This window comes from Anser cygnoides, chromosome 5 (assembly GCF_040182565.1).
Source record: "Anser cygnoides isolate HZ-2024a breed goose chromosome 5, Taihu_goose_T2T_genome, whole genome shotgun sequence".
Lineage (NCBI taxonomy): Eukaryota > Metazoa > Chordata > Aves > Anseriformes > Anatidae > Anser > Anser cygnoides.
The window spans coordinates 50,872,445-50,892,254 of NC_089877.1; the positions used below are offsets into that span (position 1 = coordinate 50,872,445).

Sequence of the window (19,810 nt, forward strand, 5' to 3'; positions counted from 1 at the left end):
CACAAAGCTATACCACACAAGCCTTACTTTATTAGCCAGAAACCTAGCACTAAGAAGCAAATTTAAAATAACACTGGAGGGAAGGCATCACTTTTTCTGCTCTGTGTGCATTTGTCCCTCACCAATCTCTCTCTAGGCACAGATATAAATTTACACAGCTTTTGCTTCTCCTGCCTCACGTGGTCTGACTTTTGAGGTGATGGCTCTGTTTGTGCGTGACCCAATATTTTGTTACATGTTATAAAATAGTGTTAGGTGACATCCAGAAGGAAATACACATTTAACTAAGTAAAAACAGACCAGTTTATTTGTGGCTGGGATATCACAGAGGGTACAGACAAATCCTCTCTCTTTGCCTTGGAACTCCAGCCTTCTTTCACTCTACTTCCTACCTTATCATGGTTCAAGACTCAGAAATTATTCAGTTTATTGGTGACTATTTCTTTGGTCTAAGTGACACTATCTTCTAAATCACACAATGGTACACTTAAACTATACAGGAGTTGACTTACAGCTTCCCTAATGCTTTGCAATAGAGAAAGAGGACTGTGATGCTGAGAGTTTTTGTAGTGTCTTATGTTGAAGGATAGTAAATTGTGACTGGAGGGTTATATTTTCCTTGAGATATTTTGGAAGGAGTCAACAAAAGATCACACACAACAAAAGTGTAATCTGAGATTATGCAATGTCATTTACGGGACTGAGAATCCAATTCCAGCTCAATGGAAATGGTAGCTGAGATTTGGAAAGGACTGCAGAGATACACGTGTAAGACATGGTCATCTAAAATCTGTAAGTGGCTTTGAAAATATGGAATCATGGATCTAAATCTCCTAATCTTGTTTGAAAACTGAATATAATGTGCAATCATGTAGCTAATGTAGTGATTTATATAACCTCTCCCTGGCTGCTTATCCAGTAGATTCAGAAATCGCAACAATTTACATTCACTATTTTACCCTCATAAAGTGAAGGACTATACATTTTTAATTTAACCATGAGTTTAAATTCTCTATTAGATAAAACAGGTGTTACAGGGTGAGAAACATAAGCATGTTTCTATTGCCCATTTGACACTGCCTGTCAAGAAAACATGCTTCACTCCTCGCACCTCAGGTCCAGAGGAAAAGAGTATTGTGGATCTGACAGCAAAAGCTGTCAAGATGCCTATAATTCACCTGAAATTCAGGCTAGGGCAACAGCAGATTTTGCCTATCTTCCCTCTCCCTCCCCCCGCTCTCCCCCCTTCATTGAACATGGACTTGGAGCTCTCGCATACTCTTATTAAGCCTTATTTTTACGTAAGTGAAGTAGAACTAAAGGCAACTTCTCTTGCAGGAAAGGTGGGAGAAGAAATACATGAAGTTATCAGGATATATAGGTGAGAGATGTCCTCAGAAGTGCTAAAGGTAGATTAAGCTGTGCTTACCTGTATTACAGTTGGCTCTGTGGACAGCTGAGGATCATTAAGTCTGTCCCGTCTGTAATTTAATGCAGGGTGTGGGCAATTTCCATACTGACACTGAAAACAGGAAACAGCATCACAGCCCAGATCCAGGAGATATTTCAACACAGAAAGGTACTTCATTGAAAACATGATGGTCGCTGGAAATGTGGTAGGATGGCTTGAAATATAGGCATTGATGTTCGCTCCGTGGTCAAGAAGCAGTTTCATGGTCTTCAGGCAACCGTGGCGGATGGAGATGAGCAACGGGTTGATGAGGTCAACATTGGGGTTGGCTCCAGCCTGCAGCAGGAGCTCTGTGGCGTAGATATTGTTGTTAAAAACAGCAAAATAGAGGGGGGTGGTGCGTCTGTCCTCATAAAGGCAGGAGCGTTCATTGGAGAGGCTGGTGTTCACCTCATAGCCAGCATCAATCAGCTCTTCCAAGATATCATCGTTGTTGCGCTCGGCTGCTAAATGCAGGGGGCTAATGCCACTGCGCTTGACACGGGTGCGGCTGGTCACAGGGATCAGCATGGAGACAATCCTGATGGATGGATGGAGAGCCAGTGAGCAGTGGTGAGCTCTAGTGGATCTACTGCAAATCCTCGCTTTGTGGTTGTAACCTTAAGAGCCTACTAACTGGCACAGGAACAACTCACTCAGAGCAAAACCAGAGTGTGAACTTGAAACCTGTCTTCATCTCCCTATGTTCTTACCTTGACAAAAATGTGAGTTCGGTGACTCCTCTTTCAGAGAGGAGCAAATTTTTCGAAATTATCACCCAGTTTCTGTGAGGTACTGACAGCCACAGAGGCATTTACAATGGAAGAGGCAATGTGCTGCCTCCTCACCTATCCTGCTGTAACTCACTCCTGTGCCACAACCCAAATGGCAAACACCCAGATGGGCTTTCCTGGATGTTCTGCACCTCCACCATTGCGTTGTGGGTAGGAGTCAGAAGAACTGCCTGAGGAAGCAGGCTGGGCTTGTTGAAAGAGGGGTTGTACATCCCCACCTCCATCATGATGGCTCTGTTGCTGAGTGCTCACCCACACAAGATGTTGGTAGGCCTCATGGGTCACAGCTGCAGCAAGGGGCTTGAGACCAAAAGGGATGAAACCAAACCTTCCTCTGTGGGACAGAGCTGGAATAAACTATATATTTGGTTTCCAGACCTCCATGCCAGATTTTACAGTTCAGTTATTACCCTGGATTGAGACCCGTCCTGGAGGACCTCACTGTGCAGCTTTTGGCTGTGGCAAATCCGTGGGGCTATCAACATCCATCCCAGATCATGGGGAGCCAAAAAGATAATTAGGAAAGGAGAGAAAAAGAAACACAAATATTTTCTAGGCTGGTTGCCATGCTTTTAGCCCAGGGAGAAAAAATGTACAGCCAAGTCCTAAACCCCAGTAACCAGGGATTGCTATTGGAAAGTGTGATGCAGCCTTTAGCACAGCAACATAAATCAGGCCGCTCTCATTACGTAATCAGAATTTCAAATATATGATGTACAAGGCCCCTGCCATTTCAAATCCATGAGCATTTTGTCTCCACAGTTGTCACTGGAGCTGCATAACCAGACCCATGGGTTAAACCCTCATTTCCTGCTCATAAAGTTGGGTGTTTTAGCTAAGGTGCTATCCTGATTCTGTAGATACAGACAGTCGCCCTAAGCTAGATCTAGAAAGAGAGTATGGACCATCAGACCTGAGCCTGCCTACTGTGCTAGGAGATGCCCATGCTCCCTATGGGATGCCTGCAGAGACAGGGACATCTAAAAAAGGGACTTGTGGCAGCCAGCAAGTCACACACCTCTTCCTCCTCCTCTCATGCAGATGACTCTATCTGGCATTCAACAGCTCTTTTAACAAACATGCAGAGCTCAGTTTCCCAATGAGTAGTGTCTCTCTCCTTTAAAATGTGGCACATCTTCAGCTGGGCTTCAATGGCCGGTTCCAACACTAGGCCCTCAAACGTATATTTACATATCGAACTAAGCAAAATATAAGCCCTAGTCTCAGGAAAAAAACTTTGCTTGTGATGCATTGAATTATCCTGTGAAAGACTGAGCCTCCAGTGCTTTCAGGAGCTGAAAGAAGAGTTGAAGATGCATAACACTTTACAGGATTATGTTCCCATTTACATGGTGGACAGTTGATGTTTCCAAGTTACTTTTACATCTTATTTTTTAAACAGAAGTTGTGTTGTTGTTGTTGTTTTAAATTACGTAAATATCTTGGGTAGTGAAGCACTTTTTTTTCTTTTTTTTTTTTTCTTTTCTTCCAGCATCCTCACTCATTCCAGCACTGTGATGCTCACCAGGGAGCAGGAAGATTGGATATTGGTGAGCGTGCAACTTTCCACCATTAGCAAATGTTTTCTATAAGAGCCCTAATAGCAGAAAGGGCACAAAGCACTGTGAGGACACCATGCCAAGTGCCAGAATTTGTCATCCCATGACCAACTCCTTTGAAGATTTAAGGGTCTGTTTTGCTCTTTCCCTCCAGAATATGTGCTTCAGCCAGCTCTTCACATCTAAGTTCTAACCTGCCTCATTTCTGTCTGCAAGGACCTGAACCTCACCTCAGGGGTGCCACACTGAGGCTTTATATCCAAATGTTGCAGTGCCACAAATATCAGTACAACCCCTGTACCTCAGACTTTGTTGGGAGAACAAAAAGGAAAGTCTGGAATCATCGTATTTTATCAGAATCTAGTTCTGTGTCTAGTACCTGTCTGTTTCTTCTTCCTTCAAAGCGAGTTGGTTCAGTTATGTGGTGTCTCCACCACTGCAGTCTTTCCTGTCTGGTGGGAAGGAGAATGGAGCTCAAGTGAAGGCAGCCAAAGCTGGACAAGCCATGCCACAGCTCGTGTCTGTCACAAGGCTGAGCTTCTTACACAGTTTTGAAATAGTGCTGAGTGTCCCCTTATCCCTGACACCTGCTTTTGGGATTTCCATTTGCTAGAAATTATAGGGAAGAGGCAGAGAGCATCCTTACTATGAGCATGCCAAGAGATTATTGACTTGCATTTACTTAATAAATCTGCCCACACTTCACAAACTCTTCTCAGCTCCTTGGTTCCAAGGGGGAAGGAGTTAAATGACTGCTTGCGATTGTCCTACAGCTGATGAGATGACCCTTATGAATTTCATGTCAGTATTGACAAGGTGTCATTTAAAATAAACAAACACCAAGACACAAGAGTTGACAGTTAAGCCCTGAGACTACATTCTTTGCTTTTTGATGGTAGGGAGCCTTCGTGCTCTGGCAAAAAGTTGAAGAGTAGAATTCCTGCAGAATTACGTATTAAATCTGCAGGAATACAAAGAGAGGTCACCATGAAGGGTGTTATTTTACTGAATACCAAAGGAATTAAGAACGATCAGCCAATCGGGCTAAAGCTTTGTCATTTAGATAAATATTTATAAGAGATCTTTTTCTTTTTTTCATCCTCTTGCAATTCTGTTTGCAGCAGTTGGGCAGTTGTGCAAAAAATTTGTGCTCAGACTTTTGCAAGTGAACAAACTGAGTTTGAGATAAATTCTGGTCTCATTTATGCTGCTCAGTGTTAGCAATGATAGATGTGATCTCTGAATTAGGCCCTTTTTCTCATAACATAGGGATGGACTGAGGTTGCAGACTTTCCATGTAAATTTGTTTTCAGATTGGGGTGTGGATCTTCTGAGGGGAAGAATAGATTCAGAGAGCTGGTCTAGACTCTATATACAGATTGGATTCAGATCAATTTACTGTACTGTTGGATCAACTTTTTTGAAAGTGAGCGACTGGAGCTGGTTTTTGTCTCTGGCACATTTCTCATCTAAAATGTGTTTGTTTTCAAGAAACTGTCTTTGTAAGTCAAACCCCGGAGAAAATGTTGAATTGTGCCTGTATTAGTCTATGCAAGATATTTATGTACATGCTAGAAGCATATAAACCAATTATGTAAATTCACACTGGGCTGCCCTCTGAATACAACTTCCACAAAGAAGCAGGCCTACTGCAATTGCAGAAAATAAATATCCTCAGGTCTATCAAAGTGATTTGAGAAGTGTAATTGGGATTCCCAAATGGGCCAAAATGCTAAGAGAAAAGATACTGTGGGGAGGTGTAGCACTGTCAAAAGTTTTAATTCCTCAGACATTGTGAAATACATAAGAATCTGCTCTAGCAGTCTGCAAAGATGGCTTTACTATCTAGAAACAGCCTTTTCTGGACATAGTTGGACATACTCCCTCTTTTAATCACTGCTTAAAGGATTTTGACAGAAATTGCTATAGTCAGAAGAGTCCGCTAAAGTCACCAAAGGGGTCTGTCACTGCAACCAGAGATGTGACTGTGTTTTGCAAAAATAGCTGTGGGCTGTGGCAAGGGATTAAGGTGGGAGCTAAAACTCACCCTGGGATCAGAAGGAAATGCTCAGGAATTCAGGCTCATAAACAGGTTGCAATGTCAGTTCCTATTGGGTCTTGAAAGAGATAGGGAAGCACTACTTACATGACAGTGCAACAATCCCACCCCTAGACAACACCTCCTAAACTGACGTCATTTATTTCAGGCAGGACTGTGTTCTCCTATTAGAAAAAACTACTTCAGAGGACCAGTAAATCTACTCAATTCCTGGTTATTTTTTCCATTAGGTACTTTTCTCAGTGTTTACAGAATATAATCAGTTCTATCCCAAAGACATTTAATTAAAAAAAAAAAGTATCTTTTTATGAATTTGTTCCATGAAAGAGTATTTAATTACTCACTAACAAGCATATTTTCCAGACCTTGGGTGATCCTTATACTTCGTTTCTGAAGCTTTTCCAATTTCCTGAAAGCCTTCTGAAAGGCAGGATACCAGAACTGGACACCATATTCTAGCAACAATCTCACTAATGCCCTAAAGATTCACTTAACCACTTCCTGCTGTCAGCAGCTGAACTATGGCTCATAAAACCTGAACACACCAGAGATGAATGCAGCATGTTCTGCTTATGGAGAAAAATCACTCTGGGCTTATTTATGTAGGAAAATGATTGCAGACTAGGCTATGTCGTGATAGCTGTTGAGTACTAACCCGTTATACAGATGCTTTTTTATTCTATCTCAAGCCTATTTTGTGGAGCTCAATTTAATCCACTCTCAAGATACATGGGGTTATTTAGCTGTAATAGGTGATATCTTGTCAAAGCTAAAGGGACCTTTCACCTCACATCCCTGCTCACACCACCCCGTCCGGAAAACACACTCTGTTCAGTTTATGATTTCCAACCTGAGCTCTGAAAGCGGCAGCTCCCTTGCTTGCAATGCTCAGAATTGGATCTGGAACATTACGTTCTCCTTTTCATAAGGACTTTGTATTTTTATCTAAAAGATGAAATTATGAAATGAACTAAAACTTACTCGCAAATCCCTTTTTTGGCTGCTATGTGAAGAGGTAACAGGCCATCTTTATTGGCTCTGTTAGCATCAGCTCCTTGGGACAAAAGAAACTCCACAATAGGTACATGTCCATTTTTACAAGCTTCATAAAGAGCAGAGGCATTATCACTGGCTTGAGTGTTTATATCAGCACCTAGGAAGGAAGAAAATCTTTGTAGCACCAAAAGGTTAAAATAAGATGGGAGCAACATACTTTGAATGAACCCATAAATCTCCATGACACTGGAGTTACACCATGTGCAGAAAGAGGATGCGAATGAAGTCTTATCGCAGCAAAATGACAATGTGATACAGTTATATTATAGATCTCCACTGGCTTTTACTATGATGTGAATTTTATGAGGGAGAGTTTAAACAGGGAATCATACTCTTACTCAGAGACTGCTGGGGAAAGTAAAGTGATAAAGTGACAATGCACTCTAGGAAAGCGGAGATATTTTCAGGACAAAATGCACAGAGGGTGTCAAACATGAGATCCCAGTTATGAATCGAGGCTCCATTCAGCTGTGTCTCAAAGACAAACACTTTAAAATATGCTTGTTCTTTATTTAACATGGCCTTTTCTTTGGACACAATAATTCCATTAGTACTTATATATTTACGCTATGTATATATAATATTCATGAGCAGAAGTGTGGACTAGATTACTTCAATAGTAGCTCTCCAAAGTAAATTATTATATGATTATGTATTTATGATTTATATATTTATTTCATTTTAAAATTGCTTATAATCTATATATTTATGTAGGTACATATGTATGTACATTTATACTATTTATAATATATTTCAATTTTAGTACATATACAGGCTAAAACAGGATTTTATAAATACATCTGCATAGTTCTGAATGAGAATTCTAATCAGCTTTCATTTGGGCAAGTCTTAATGAATATTTCATTTCAAAACTTAGCACCTAAAGCTTTATCTTTCCATTTTATGAGGCTTCAACTTAGGCCCCAAATGGTGAATTTTACTTAAGAAAAGATAAATATTATTGATGAGCTACTAGAGTATTTGGGGCATTTTTTCATGTACTCTAGTGGGTGCTTGTCTTAATAAATAACAAGCAAGAATAAACTGAGCCCTGGTACTATTTGGCCAGAAACAGTTTGGAATTTTGCTTTTTTTTCTGTGCTATATATTTAAGGCCTGGCAGACTGAGTTTTGACTGCAATATACTCTACCATGCTGTCCTGGGGAAGGCTGCTCTATGTGCATCCTAAATGGGAATGACAGTTCACTGGAGTTTTGCTTCTAAACTCCAATAAAGGAGTCAATCAGTCTCCCGTTTGATCATGAAAAATCCCTGCCAAAGAGAACATTTCCCTGTGCTCTCACCCCAAAATGAAACATCTGTGTTGTGTTTGGCCCTTTGAAGATGTTGTAGCTGGAAACATCAGGAGAATTGCAGTGACAAAACATAACACAGGACTACATTCTTAATGAAAAAGAAATGAAAAAGAAACCTTTTTTATGATGAACATTGCTCATTGTAAACAATGCAGTGATATCATTTCTGGGATTCTCAGAGGAGTTTTTGAGGACTTGAAACAACTGGACAGTTTTATTGGATTTTCTCTTGTGTATTTTTCTCAAAATTGAACTTTAAGAAACTCATAATATCTATCAAAGTTGAAACATAAATCACATTCTAGCTTAGTTTCTAAAATTGTAGGCAGTCTGATGGACTAAATGGTCACATAAAACTGACTTGACAATGTTAGCTGGACGACAGAATATATTTTTTTTTTTTGTTCCCCGACTCTCATATATTTCTTAGCTGTTCTGATTTAGAAGTTTTTCTTATCTTCATTGCTGTTTAACTCTCATTTCACAAGTGCAGGACCCAATTCTTACCTACGTTGAAGATAGTAGTCCACAGCAATAATAAAATATTCTTCAGAATGGTAGTAAAGCCTGTGCTTATTGTAAAGCTGTTTTACATGACTGGAGCAGTAGAAGTTAGATTTTGTGTAAACTAGAATAAAATTCATTCTGTTTATATGTTTGAACACATACACATGAGGGAGAGTGTCTGCTTCTCCTAGGTGTAAATCCATTAACTATAACAATAGCACTCTATTTTCTGCAGGATTCATTAGTGGAGGAGAGATAACCTTGCCCATCAGTGTACATGTTCATGAGCAGATGGGGCTGGCTAATATTCAACTTCTGCCATCTCTTACCACCTACAGTTTTCTTCTATGACTGATCGGATTTAAGCTACATGTGCACAGCAATACAGGTTTTGAAAACTGTCAAACAATGAAATTAGAGAGCATCATATTAATTCCTGAAGTAGGTGAGCTCAAATGAATGCTAAAGTGCATTTGTTTAGACCATGCTCTCTGAAAGGCCCTACACAATCCAGCCATCTGGAGCAACAGGGGTTCACCAGCTCTACAGGCTAGTCTTTGTTTGCAGATAGAAAAGCTGAGTCAGGGAAAATTAATGGGAACTTTGAAATATCAAGGATGGAACGAGGAATGGTGTGTCAAGGGCACAACTCTACTCACCACATTTTGCCAGGTATCTCAGAGCTTCCAACTGCCCACTCTCAGCTGCCACAAATAAAGAAGTGATTCCGTAGGAGTTTGCAGACTCAATCTTGGCACCCCCTTTCACCAGGATATCGATAATCTCCAGGTCGTTTCGGGAGACAGCCTCATGGAGAGCAGTCCATCCTCGATTACAACGGTGATTGGTATCGGCGTTGTACTGTACCAGAAGTCTTGCGGCCTCTGCATTCTTGCGCTCACAGGCTGTTTTGAAGAAAAGTGAAGTGATCAGTACAAGCTTTTGAAAAGATTCTAGGTATTGTGGGTATCCACCTCATGTAGCACAAGGCAATATAACGCACCTTGGCCATATTGAATAAGACCATCTCGTTCAATATAATGGCTAAGGCTGCTGCCAGATGACATTGTCTGGGGCTTGCAAGAGACGTGGCAGTGAAGCCAATCTTCAGTCTGGAGCTGGGGGAGTCTGTGCCATGTGCAGGACTTGTGCCAAGCCTAGTTCTAAGGAGGCACAGCACATTTGTGCCAGCTGGACATCACAGTGACACACGGAGAGGACAAAGCACGAGAGATAATTTATGAAGAATGAACAAGTCATAGAAATTCCATGACCTGAACACTGTATTTGCAAATTCTGAGCAAAATGGCTCTAGATCTTACTGTTCTGAACTACAAATAGAGTTCTATATAGACAATAGAATGAAAAAAAGCCCAAACCAAGAGTGGCCAGAAAAAGATCCTTTGAAAATAATAACAGGGTGAGTCAGTAGCACTCTCTCAGCCTGCAACAATTCACAGCTTAGGACCATCCCAAGCTAATGGTGTTTTCTTAGTAATTAATAGTATTCTACTGATTTTTATTCCATCAGTTTGTCCCATTGCTTCTTGACTTCCAAATCATGAGGCTTCCAATCCTTCTTATACACTTCCGACTGTGGCATCCCAAACTAAAGGCACCTAGAATAATCAGAAACTTTTACCACCCCCTGTAGCGTTTGTTCTACAATGTGCAGAGAGGTAGGCCAGCACATTATATAGTAATTTTGTTTTTGTTTTCGTTTTGTTTTATATAGTAGCTCATTTTTCTCACAGTGGCCCTTTTTTGGTTTTGATCCTTCCCTTGGGACATGGACATGGATTTCTCTCTCATACACGGGTGTCGCTCACATGTACTGAAAGCAACGATCTGAATAGACACTATTATAATCACCTATGCATGGTAGCTCTGCAGAATTAAATTTGCTAACACATAAGGGATGACTTATTTGCCATTCAAATTTTTCACTCTTTTTATTAGAGGATGGGCCAGAAGGTTTTGCATAAAGACCTGCATGCTCTGAATAATAGCTTTTCTCTGGTTAAAGGATGCATTCACATTATTATTATTGCTAGTATTACTGCTAGCATTGCTACATGCTACTACCACTGTTACTGTGTGTTTAACACACAGTAGAACAGCCAGAGTAGAACAGCTTTCCTTTGACAGACTGTGAGCCAGAATTTTACAACTAAGGCATTTTAAACTGAACAGGTCTAGTGCCAGGCATCCGAAGCTGGAGGCAAGGTTGCTGTTGAAAGCAGTAGTATATGCTATTTAATGTGTTAGAGCACTAAAAATGGTTATGGCAGTAACAGTCAGTCAAAGAGGGATGGACATGAAGGTGTGAGAGTTCATGTCCTCTCAGTCCTTGTGATATCATAGATCTGATGTTGTTCTGCTGAAGAAAGTGTTTTCTCTGACCAGCAGCAATGCAGTATGTCCATGTTAAACACTTTATCTACCTCACTGGATTGTTTATAACTTTATTCATCTCCCGTAGCACACAGCCTGGCCTGGCCCTGTCTATGAATCACTGGCATGTCTACAGCTGATACACTCCCACACCGAACAGCTACTTAGGACCAACTGCTTGGAAAGGCATACATATTCCTGTACTGTCCAGCTTTCTGCTTTCCCAAAGTTTGGGACACTACATGGACCCCCTGTGCTGAGAAGTCCACTGAGCACCACACACCCTGTCCTCAGCACCATGTTGCAGCCTATGCCCCCAGGGCAACATCTAAAATGTCTCTCATGTGAATGAGAAGAGAGGCCATGGCATGGCAGGTCAGACATAGGAGACACAGGACTGTTGGACAGAGGGTGCAAAATGAGTGAATTGCGGAGTTTCAGCCTAAGGGCATGATAGGCAAGATGTCTGAGGTGAACAAGGTGCAGCTGATCCTTCAAGCACCTGCAGCTCTCTCCTGGTGGTGCCAGAAGAGCTCATCATCCCTGGAAGCACCACCCTTACCTTTGTAGAGTGGAGTTTCTCTGGCCTTGTTGGAGATGTCGGGCTCGGCCCCCGCCTGCAGCAGGGTGAGCAGGCAGTCCAGGTTGCCCCGGCTGGTAGCCAGGTAGAGAGCTGTCTCCTCGTTGAGGGTGCGCTGGTCAATGGTGCCAGGGTACGCTGTGAAGAAACCGAGAGCCCAAAGTCATCGTGGCAGGCAGTGCACAAGTATCTGCAGCACCATCACCCTTCCATCCTTACAGTTTTAGGTGAGTTTTTTTTTTTGTTTGTTTATTCCTCCTTTTATTTTCAGCAAACAAAGTTAAGAATATAAAAAAAATATAAAAAAAAATCAGTCAATAGCTTAGATTAAAATGTTTAGCTATGGCCACTGGTGATGGAGAAACCTGTTGAGTAACTGCACTTCAGCAGCAGTTTGAAAATAAATTTCAGTAGTCGACCACTTTCAGAGAGGTGGAAAGAGGTGCTGGGCTGGCTCTGAAGCTAGTGCTAGCAGGCAACACTGATGCCTGCTGTGGTGGCTGAGCAGTCTGCAACAGCCAAGATCCCAACTACAAGACTGCTGTGAGAAGTTGAAAGCTTGGCAAGATCTATCCGGGCATCACTTTCTCCTGAAGATCCTAACTTTTAGGGGCTTAAGTCTGGAAAACTACCCTCAAAGACAAGGTTAAATTAATATGCACTCATAGAGGTTGAAGAAAATCTTCACACACAGTCCCAGAAAAGGATTGGGCTGGTGCTAATTCTGCTTTTTAGTATACTCATATTCTTCTTCCTCCTTTTGTAATTAGTTAGTTTTAATTTCACTGACCTTTTTGCAACAGACTCAGGCAACCCACTTGGCCATAGTACGCAGCTTCATGTAAGGGTATCCAGCCATCCTTATTAGGTTCAGAAAGGTTTTTTCCTGATTTCATCATGTTGCACACTGCTTTTTCATCTCCATCCTTGATTGCTGCCACAACAGGGTCAAGTTCTCTTTAAAACAAGATTAAAACCTGATTACCATTTCCTTCATTCCCAATAAGCTTTTCACAGCAACATCACTGTATCATTTGGCAACAACAGTGAACCCCTACAGCTGATATGCTAAGATTATTTTTTTCTAGCTACGGGGCCTCTAAAGGTGAAATTTATCTATCTGCTCTAATTTAGCCATTCACAACAGGTCAGAAGAATCACTGTCTGGACGTGTTGATCTCTTTGCATGGGGTGTAGAAGAAGAGACTCACTTTGAAAACCTAGAAAAATCATGGAGTGTGCTCCATGCCCCTGAGAAGTGAGACATGAGAAGCAGCCTTCAGATGAGCTTCTCTCCAACAAGATTTTCCTTTGCCAAGCCTGCATCCTGCACAGACCCAGCAGCCGATCTACTCCTTCCAGCACCAGTGCCTAGTCCTTCTCTGCCTGGCTGTGCTGACAGAAGGCAGCCACTGCTTTCCTATTCTGAGGCAGCAAATTGTCAAGCTCCAGGGCAGCAAACACCCCAAGGGAAGAAGCACCCTTCCAGTTCTGATGGGGGCTTGCGAAAAAATGAACAGGGGTTGTATTTTCAGAGACAGAGAACATGAGGATGTTGGAAACCTAGGGGAGCTTGTGGCTCACACTAACTCTGTAGAGAAAATATTGCAGCTTTGAAGGCAAAGAGACTGGGGATGGAGGTGAGTGTCTCAAGGAGAGCATTAGCATCACCAGGGTAGGAACCCAGTATGAGATGAGGGCAGTGATACTGGGAACAGACAGAAACTCTGATTATGACAGGAGGTCTAAAATACCACAATGGAGTGAGACTAGAGACAGAAAAATATAAGCAGCTCAGCATGGGAGTTCTCAAAAACCACGTCATTGGTACAACCTCTGCATTTAGTGCAGCTTGCAGGAGCAGTGTGCCAAGGAATGGGGAAAGACACCGTTCCCCAGATGAAAATGTCCCTTGTGCCACTGCTGTTTCTCTAGAGCTGGAGGCAGCAGTCTCAGGACAGCAGAGTCACAAAAATAGCAACCCTGGAATGGAGGGAGATAGGGGACAAAGCCAGGCATTTTACATGAGGAGATAACAGCTAGAGCAGGCAGCTGCTGTCCTAGCCACAGCTGGCCAGGAGGAATCACCTGACCTGGTAGCTGCAGGGCTGAGGTCCCATCTCTGCTGCATCTTCATATTCTCAGAGTACCCTGAGGACTACGACTAAATTATAGATAAGAGAGTTTTATATAAGCGCTGGAAATCCAGCATTTTGTTGAAGTCAGCCAGCAGCAATTGGTGCGTTTGGCTGGGACAGGAGGAGGAGGTGGGGGATCTTTGTCTGTAACAGCCTCTGGCACAAGGCTGCCAAAGCCATCTGTTGTTCTGTGCAAAGGTTCACGTTACATACGCCGGGCTGCTCACCACAACCTCGGGATTCGGCACACAATAGTTACTGGCGCTGAATGAGTTACTGCATGCCAGGTGGGCCATCGCAGGAGTCTGTGCATGGTGCTTGCAGGCAGCAAATGCAAGGTGAAGCTCATTAGCTGGGACCTCAGTGAAAGCAGCCTACCTCTTATCAGCGATAGGGTTAAAAATGTGTGAAGAATCGGTTACTGTTCGGCTTGAGCCCTTAGATGCTGAATGAAGCAAGCTTCTGTTGGGATCCTTGACCTTAAATGATTCCTGAGTAAGAAGAGGGGTTTGCTGGATCAGGTTGTGGATGCTTTAGCCAAGCACATTCCAGATCAGTACAGAAAGTTTAATGAATCTCCATGTGAAATCCTTGTTTTCTGCTTGGCTCATAGTTGGCTGTTATAAAAAACAAAACAAAACAAAACACAAACCAAACCAAACTATCTAAAAAAAAAAAAAAGTCACCATTCTGCTGCTTGGATTTCATCAGAAATATACAAAATAAGTATTAGGACTATGGAGGAAGCCCGAAGCTCTGATAAAATCTTAACCTTATAGACTAATCAAAAGAATTACTGCATTTCAAATGCCAGTAGTGAAGCTGATAAATACACATTGCAGAAGAGAAGTACAGGGGGGTCAATTCTGAGCACTGCAGAAGAGGTGCAGAGGAGCACAGGAGGGTTCAGGAAGCTCCTCATTTTCCTGGCAGCCCGGTAAGATGCAGAAAGCAGGAAGGAGCAACATCTCTCCAGGTGAAGCCAACAATCAGCCCTGCCTGGCTCCAAGACCAGGGCCCTAAAATAGCCGTGACAGCACACTCCCCTGTAGCTTCCCTGCCACACTTCTGCTCTCACCTGGCAGCAGAGGACGGGCAGTTTATCAGCATTATCCCACTCCGCACTGTGGACTGAACCCTACTGAGCTGTGTGATGCAGAAGAAGCTGTCCCTCCAGTCATCGCACCCAGAGGAGGAGAGAGGTGTGCAAGGAGTGCAGAACACTTAAAAAGGGGGTGTGATTTCAGTGGGACCAAGAGGAGGTGTCAGGTTATGGGGATAAGGGAGGCTCCATGTTCCAGCAGAAAGGGGTTTTCACATGTGTCAGGGAGGGCAATGTCAGCAGGGGACAGAGCTTGGATCAGCCTGGGTGCAGGGTGAGACTGGGGAGAATGGGTGATAGGTGATATGGGGGAGAACATAGAGATGGGTGATAGAGGAAAGGAAGTAGAGTGGTGGAAAGGTAGTCACTGCAAGCATGCATCCAGCGAGGGACTTGAGAGATGGATAGAAGAAAGTGATTTCAAACTGGGATAAAAAAGGCAGGGAGGAGTTTTCTGCAGGAAAAAGAGAAATGCTGCTGCAATAATTTGTCTAGCCACCAAAGGCAGGTGCCTGCATCTACTTTGCCTGCAGAGAGCTGTAATAAATCCATTTGTGTCCAGACACTTCCACAACACCCAGGCATAGGACAGGGCCACCCACTTGCCTGTCTGCTTTCCTCAACCATGACTGTGATCATCTGAGTTTATTTATGGTCTCTGCCAACAGCAAAATGTGGCCAGGACGGTCAAAAGTCAGCCATGCTGGCTTGCCCCTCGGGCAGGTAGGATGCAGCACGGCTTCCCAGCAGCCCCTCTTAACGTGGCAGGACAGTGTAGGTATTGCTGGGAACAGGCATTGCATCTGGCAGCATTAATAAAACATCCCTTTGAAGGGCTTTCCTGCCCTGTTTATATAACGCGATAGAATATTTCTTTTCCCTGCTTTTTCCCAGAGCTACCAAGTGACCCAGAGTCCCCAGGAAGTGTGCACTGGAGGGATGGAGAGGGATGAAGGGGGAGAAGAGAGCAAGGGGGGTCTGGAGCGGGAGCAGGAGGGGAGGCACTTACACGGGCTGGGCTGTGCTGCACAGGCTGCCGTCGTACCTTCGCCTGACCCCCCAGGCTGCTCCTGTGCTGGGAGGCTGAGCACGGCCTCTTGGCTGGGCTGCCAATCTGGAGTGGCGATGACATGAATGAAATAAAGAGAAATACTCCGAATAGGAGAAACAGGTCATGGTGAGGCAGAAACAGAGACACACATCCGCAGAGATGGAGCAAGGAAGCCTGCCGGTCAGGGCTTTGAATAAAAGCAGATGGCCACAGCTTGTTCTACGCTGGATTCAGCTGCTCTCTCAGCTCGAGATTATTTTTGGCCCTCTGAGGAAGCGTCAGGGGATTCAAATGACCATATAAGACAAGAGTGAGTTTAACCCTGCCGCCACCACACAGGAAGCAGGCACGAGGCGAGGTGACATTTGTCACCTCCCCAAGTGTCACACAAGCAGGTCTGAGCAGGGGGTGGAAGACACCTGACTCCTCGGGGTGGTGGAAGAGCTCAGCACTGCTCCAAGCCTGGAGTTACAGAGCTGCAAAGGCTTTTGCTGTGCTGGGAGGTCAAATGCTGCTGGCCTGCGGCAAAGGCAGGACAAGTTAATGCACAGAGCAGTGGAGGCAGTCTTTCAGTAAAATAGCAAGGACCCCAAGGAGGACAGGACCAAATGGCCAGGGAAGCCCTTATTCTGCCCAGCATTGGGTCCCCACGGCAGAGCTGACAGTGCAAGTGCACTGTAATGACACCGAGTAGCCACAAACTTCAGCTGGAGCAGGAGTGCACTCTGTAAAGCATCCTTGTTCTGCAGCTGTTAGGCATGCTTATAGCTCCTCAGATTGTCCCAAGCTTCCCAGCCTTGGGAACCAAGCAAGAACAGTAGAGCTATGAGAAGGGAGAAGGAACAAAAACTTCAGTTACTCCTCCCCGCACCCCCCCCCAAAAAAAAAAAAAAAAAGATTTTAAAGGATACTTTTGTATCTGCCTTGATTTTGGGGGTGATTATCTAATGTCTTTCTCCCTTTACCCTTGAGAAATCTGCCTTATAAAGACTGAAAGAAGAACAAGGTCTGGTTTTCCCCTGCCAGCAGGTCCCCACTGTCACTGCCTGAGCCCAGCATGGCAGAGCAGGGCGTGCCTCCACAGCTGCATGCCTGGGACCAGACTCAGACCTGAAATAAATTCATCCTCTACAGTATCTAAAAGGTATCCAGCTCACACTGTTTTATATGTCTGGTTTTGGCCTCTCTCCTATGTTTTCCCATAACAAACGTTGTGCTTCCTCTGGTGAAGCTGAAGCCTGGCGCAAAGTGTGCCCCTGTAGGAGAGGGGAGCTGCTGGCTTCAGCAGGGCTTCTTCCCTTCAGGAAAGCACACAGCAGTGCCCCTTTCTCCTTTTATTTATTACTTAAACCAGACAGCTCCGGGCAGATTCTCATTTCACCGTGAGGATGTAAATTGTTGACCTCACTGGATTTATAGCAGGCTCCGGCTTTCAAACTAATGACAGGCTTGCAGACCAAGCGCGTGAAGCTGCTCAGCAGCACTAATTAGAAAGCACGTGTTTTGACGGGGGAAGCTGTTTTCCTGCTGGCGGGCAGCACGAGATGGCCCAGCCTGGGCCGGCGCTCACTCACCTTTGCCAAGGGTAGAGCTGGTAGGGAGGGTTGTGGCTGCTGGCACGGCCGGGGGTGGCCGCCTCGCCAGGGCCCCCCACCACTGACTTCTGGTGGCTCTGGGCAGCTGCCTGGCCTGCCGGGTCCTCTTCCAAGCTCTGCTGGATGGCCATTTTTATAAGCTCGTCTTCGCTCAAGCTACCGTACAGGCTGTATTCCTCGCAGCCTATTGTTTGTCTTTGGGTATTTGCTGCTGTTGTAGCCATTTTTATTCTTTTATGTTTGTTTTGCTTTCCTGTAAAGGGAGATTGCAGTAATCAAAATCTGGAATTAGCAAAGAAATTCAACCATCTCGTGCTCTTGTTCAGCTCCGCCCCTTGATTGGACTGACTGGCGAACACTTCGGAAATCCTTCACCAGGGAGAGAATATTATCAGCCAAAATCTGCACATGAACTTACTGAACGAACTCCTTTCTATCACATATAGTAGCTGATTTATCTGTTGATTAAACAGGGAAGGGAGCTGCTGCGAGGAAGGCAGGTTCTTATCTACTCTTTCTGGTTGCCACAGTTCAAGAGAAGAATCAGTAAAGGAAATCCTTGTCAGATTAAAAAGATACAGCCTGGAAGTGAGTTTATTTAGGTCAACACCAGTGGGCATCATTCTGTGTGTGTTTTGCTGTTGTTTGTTTTGTTTTATTTTATTTCTCACTCTAATTGCAGAAAATTTAGGGACAAGGTTTGTCTTTCTGCTTGTTTTCTGCAAGCACAGGTTCTCTGCCAGGATAAAGCAACTTCGTGGAGTAATTTCTTCCACCCTATCAGGGGATCTCTTGTGCAACATGCAAAGATATTCTTTGAAGTGACTTTCTTTGTCTTGCTCAGCTAGCAGAGCAACACGACACTGCTCAGTTTCACTTCTGATTTTTTGCTGCCCACAGAACAAAGTTCAAGGTCACCAGTTTCAAGACTTATGGTAAGACTCACTTCTAAAAACTGGTGGTTGAGATCTGGAAAGGAGAGGTGGGGGAAACACAAGGGCACACTCAGAAATCACAGAATGACTGCAAACCCTCATCATAATACGGACTCAAAAAAGGCAAAGACAATCAAAAGTACTACTGCATTTCCAGTAGTAATAGGGATGAATTAATGCCATGAACAGTACAATACTCTAGCGGGATCTACTCCAGATGCCAGAGAGGATTCTGGCCGTCAGTGTCCCAAAATCAAGGGATGAGGTGGAAAACCTTGTCTCTTTTAAGATGACAGCCAAGAGGGAATAGGTTTGCTCTTTATAAGCACACCAAAGTGACAAGAACTGTGTAAAATTACAGAGAACACTTGTATGAAGAGAAATGGTTAAAAGCTGCCCAGGAGGAGGTGGACAGGACAGGGGAGGACAGGGAGACAGCAGAATATGACGGTGGAGAAGCATCCCCCAGGCACACATAGGCAAGGGGCTGGCTAAGTGCACCTGTGGGGTTTCAACAAAGCTGCCTCTACTCCCGCTGGGGATCAGGGCTCCTTTCAGCCCCTAGGGGTGTCAGTCCCTGCCCCAGAAACCATGCCAGAGCATGGGGGTCCCTGCCCCTGCCATGCCAGAGCACCACTGATGGAGTGAAGCCTCCACCTCTCTTTCTCACTTAGTCACCCAGGGCAGACTGGCTTCCTGGGGCTTATGCCAGGACATGGCTCTGCTCCCACAGCCCTTGCTGCTGTGTGCACAGCTGAGAGACAGTCCTGACCTGGGGGAAACAGTAACTCCCCACATGGGAATGGACATAGCTATGTGCATCAAGACACTCACGGTCATTTCTTTAACCATAATATGTATGTATATATATGTATATGTATGTATACACACAGAGTTCAAAGAAATGCAAGAGCCTGAATCAAGCCACAAGAAACTTAAAACCTTGGATTTAAGCATTTCACCTCAGAAACAGCCATGTTTGCTACATCCACGGCCCCCTCAAGCTCCAAGCATGCCCCAGAGGAAGTGGGAAAGGGAAGCCCAGCAGATTTCAGATCAACATTATGACTCTTAACGATGAAGGATGTGTTTTGCAGTCATGAAAACTGCCAAAATAAAACCTTCTGTTCCTGTAAATAATGCAACCCATTTTTTTTTTAATTTTTATTTTTTTCCCCAGATTTCTGAAGGCTGCTCTAATGTGAGCTGGTGCACTTCAGCTCTGCTCTGACCCCTTGCTGTCCCAAGGAACTGAAACCAGGCATCAAACCAC

At 44.0% G+C, this 19,810-nt stretch overlaps 1 protein-coding gene across 4 annotated transcripts in view; it reads right to left on the reverse strand.

The window, feature by feature from the left end:
- The window catches only part of ASB2 (ankyrin repeat and SOCS box containing 2), a 31,453-nt gene that overhangs the window by 6,477 nt on the left and 5,166 nt on the right, over positions 1-19,810 (reverse strand). For 3 of the 4 annotated variants that reach the window (XM_066998286.1, XM_048070494.2, XM_048070493.2), the window contains 7 exons: positions 17,582-17,855; positions 15,966-16,070; positions 12,507-12,673; positions 11,699-11,854; positions 9,402-9,647; positions 6,844-7,015; positions 1,430-1,991 (listed from right to left, as the gene is read on the reverse strand). In XM_066998286.1, the coding sequence (XP_066854387.1) occupies positions 1,430-1,991; positions 6,844-7,015; positions 9,402-9,647; positions 11,699-11,854; positions 12,507-12,673; positions 15,966-16,070; positions 17,582-17,826 (1,653 nt within the window). In that variant the 5' untranslated portion in view covers positions 17,827-17,855. The remainder of the gene's footprint in view (positions 1-1,429; positions 1,992-6,843; positions 7,016-9,401; positions 9,648-11,698; positions 11,855-12,506; positions 12,674-15,965; positions 16,071-17,581; positions 17,856-19,810) is intronic. The other variant, XM_048070496.2, reaches the window with a different exon arrangement.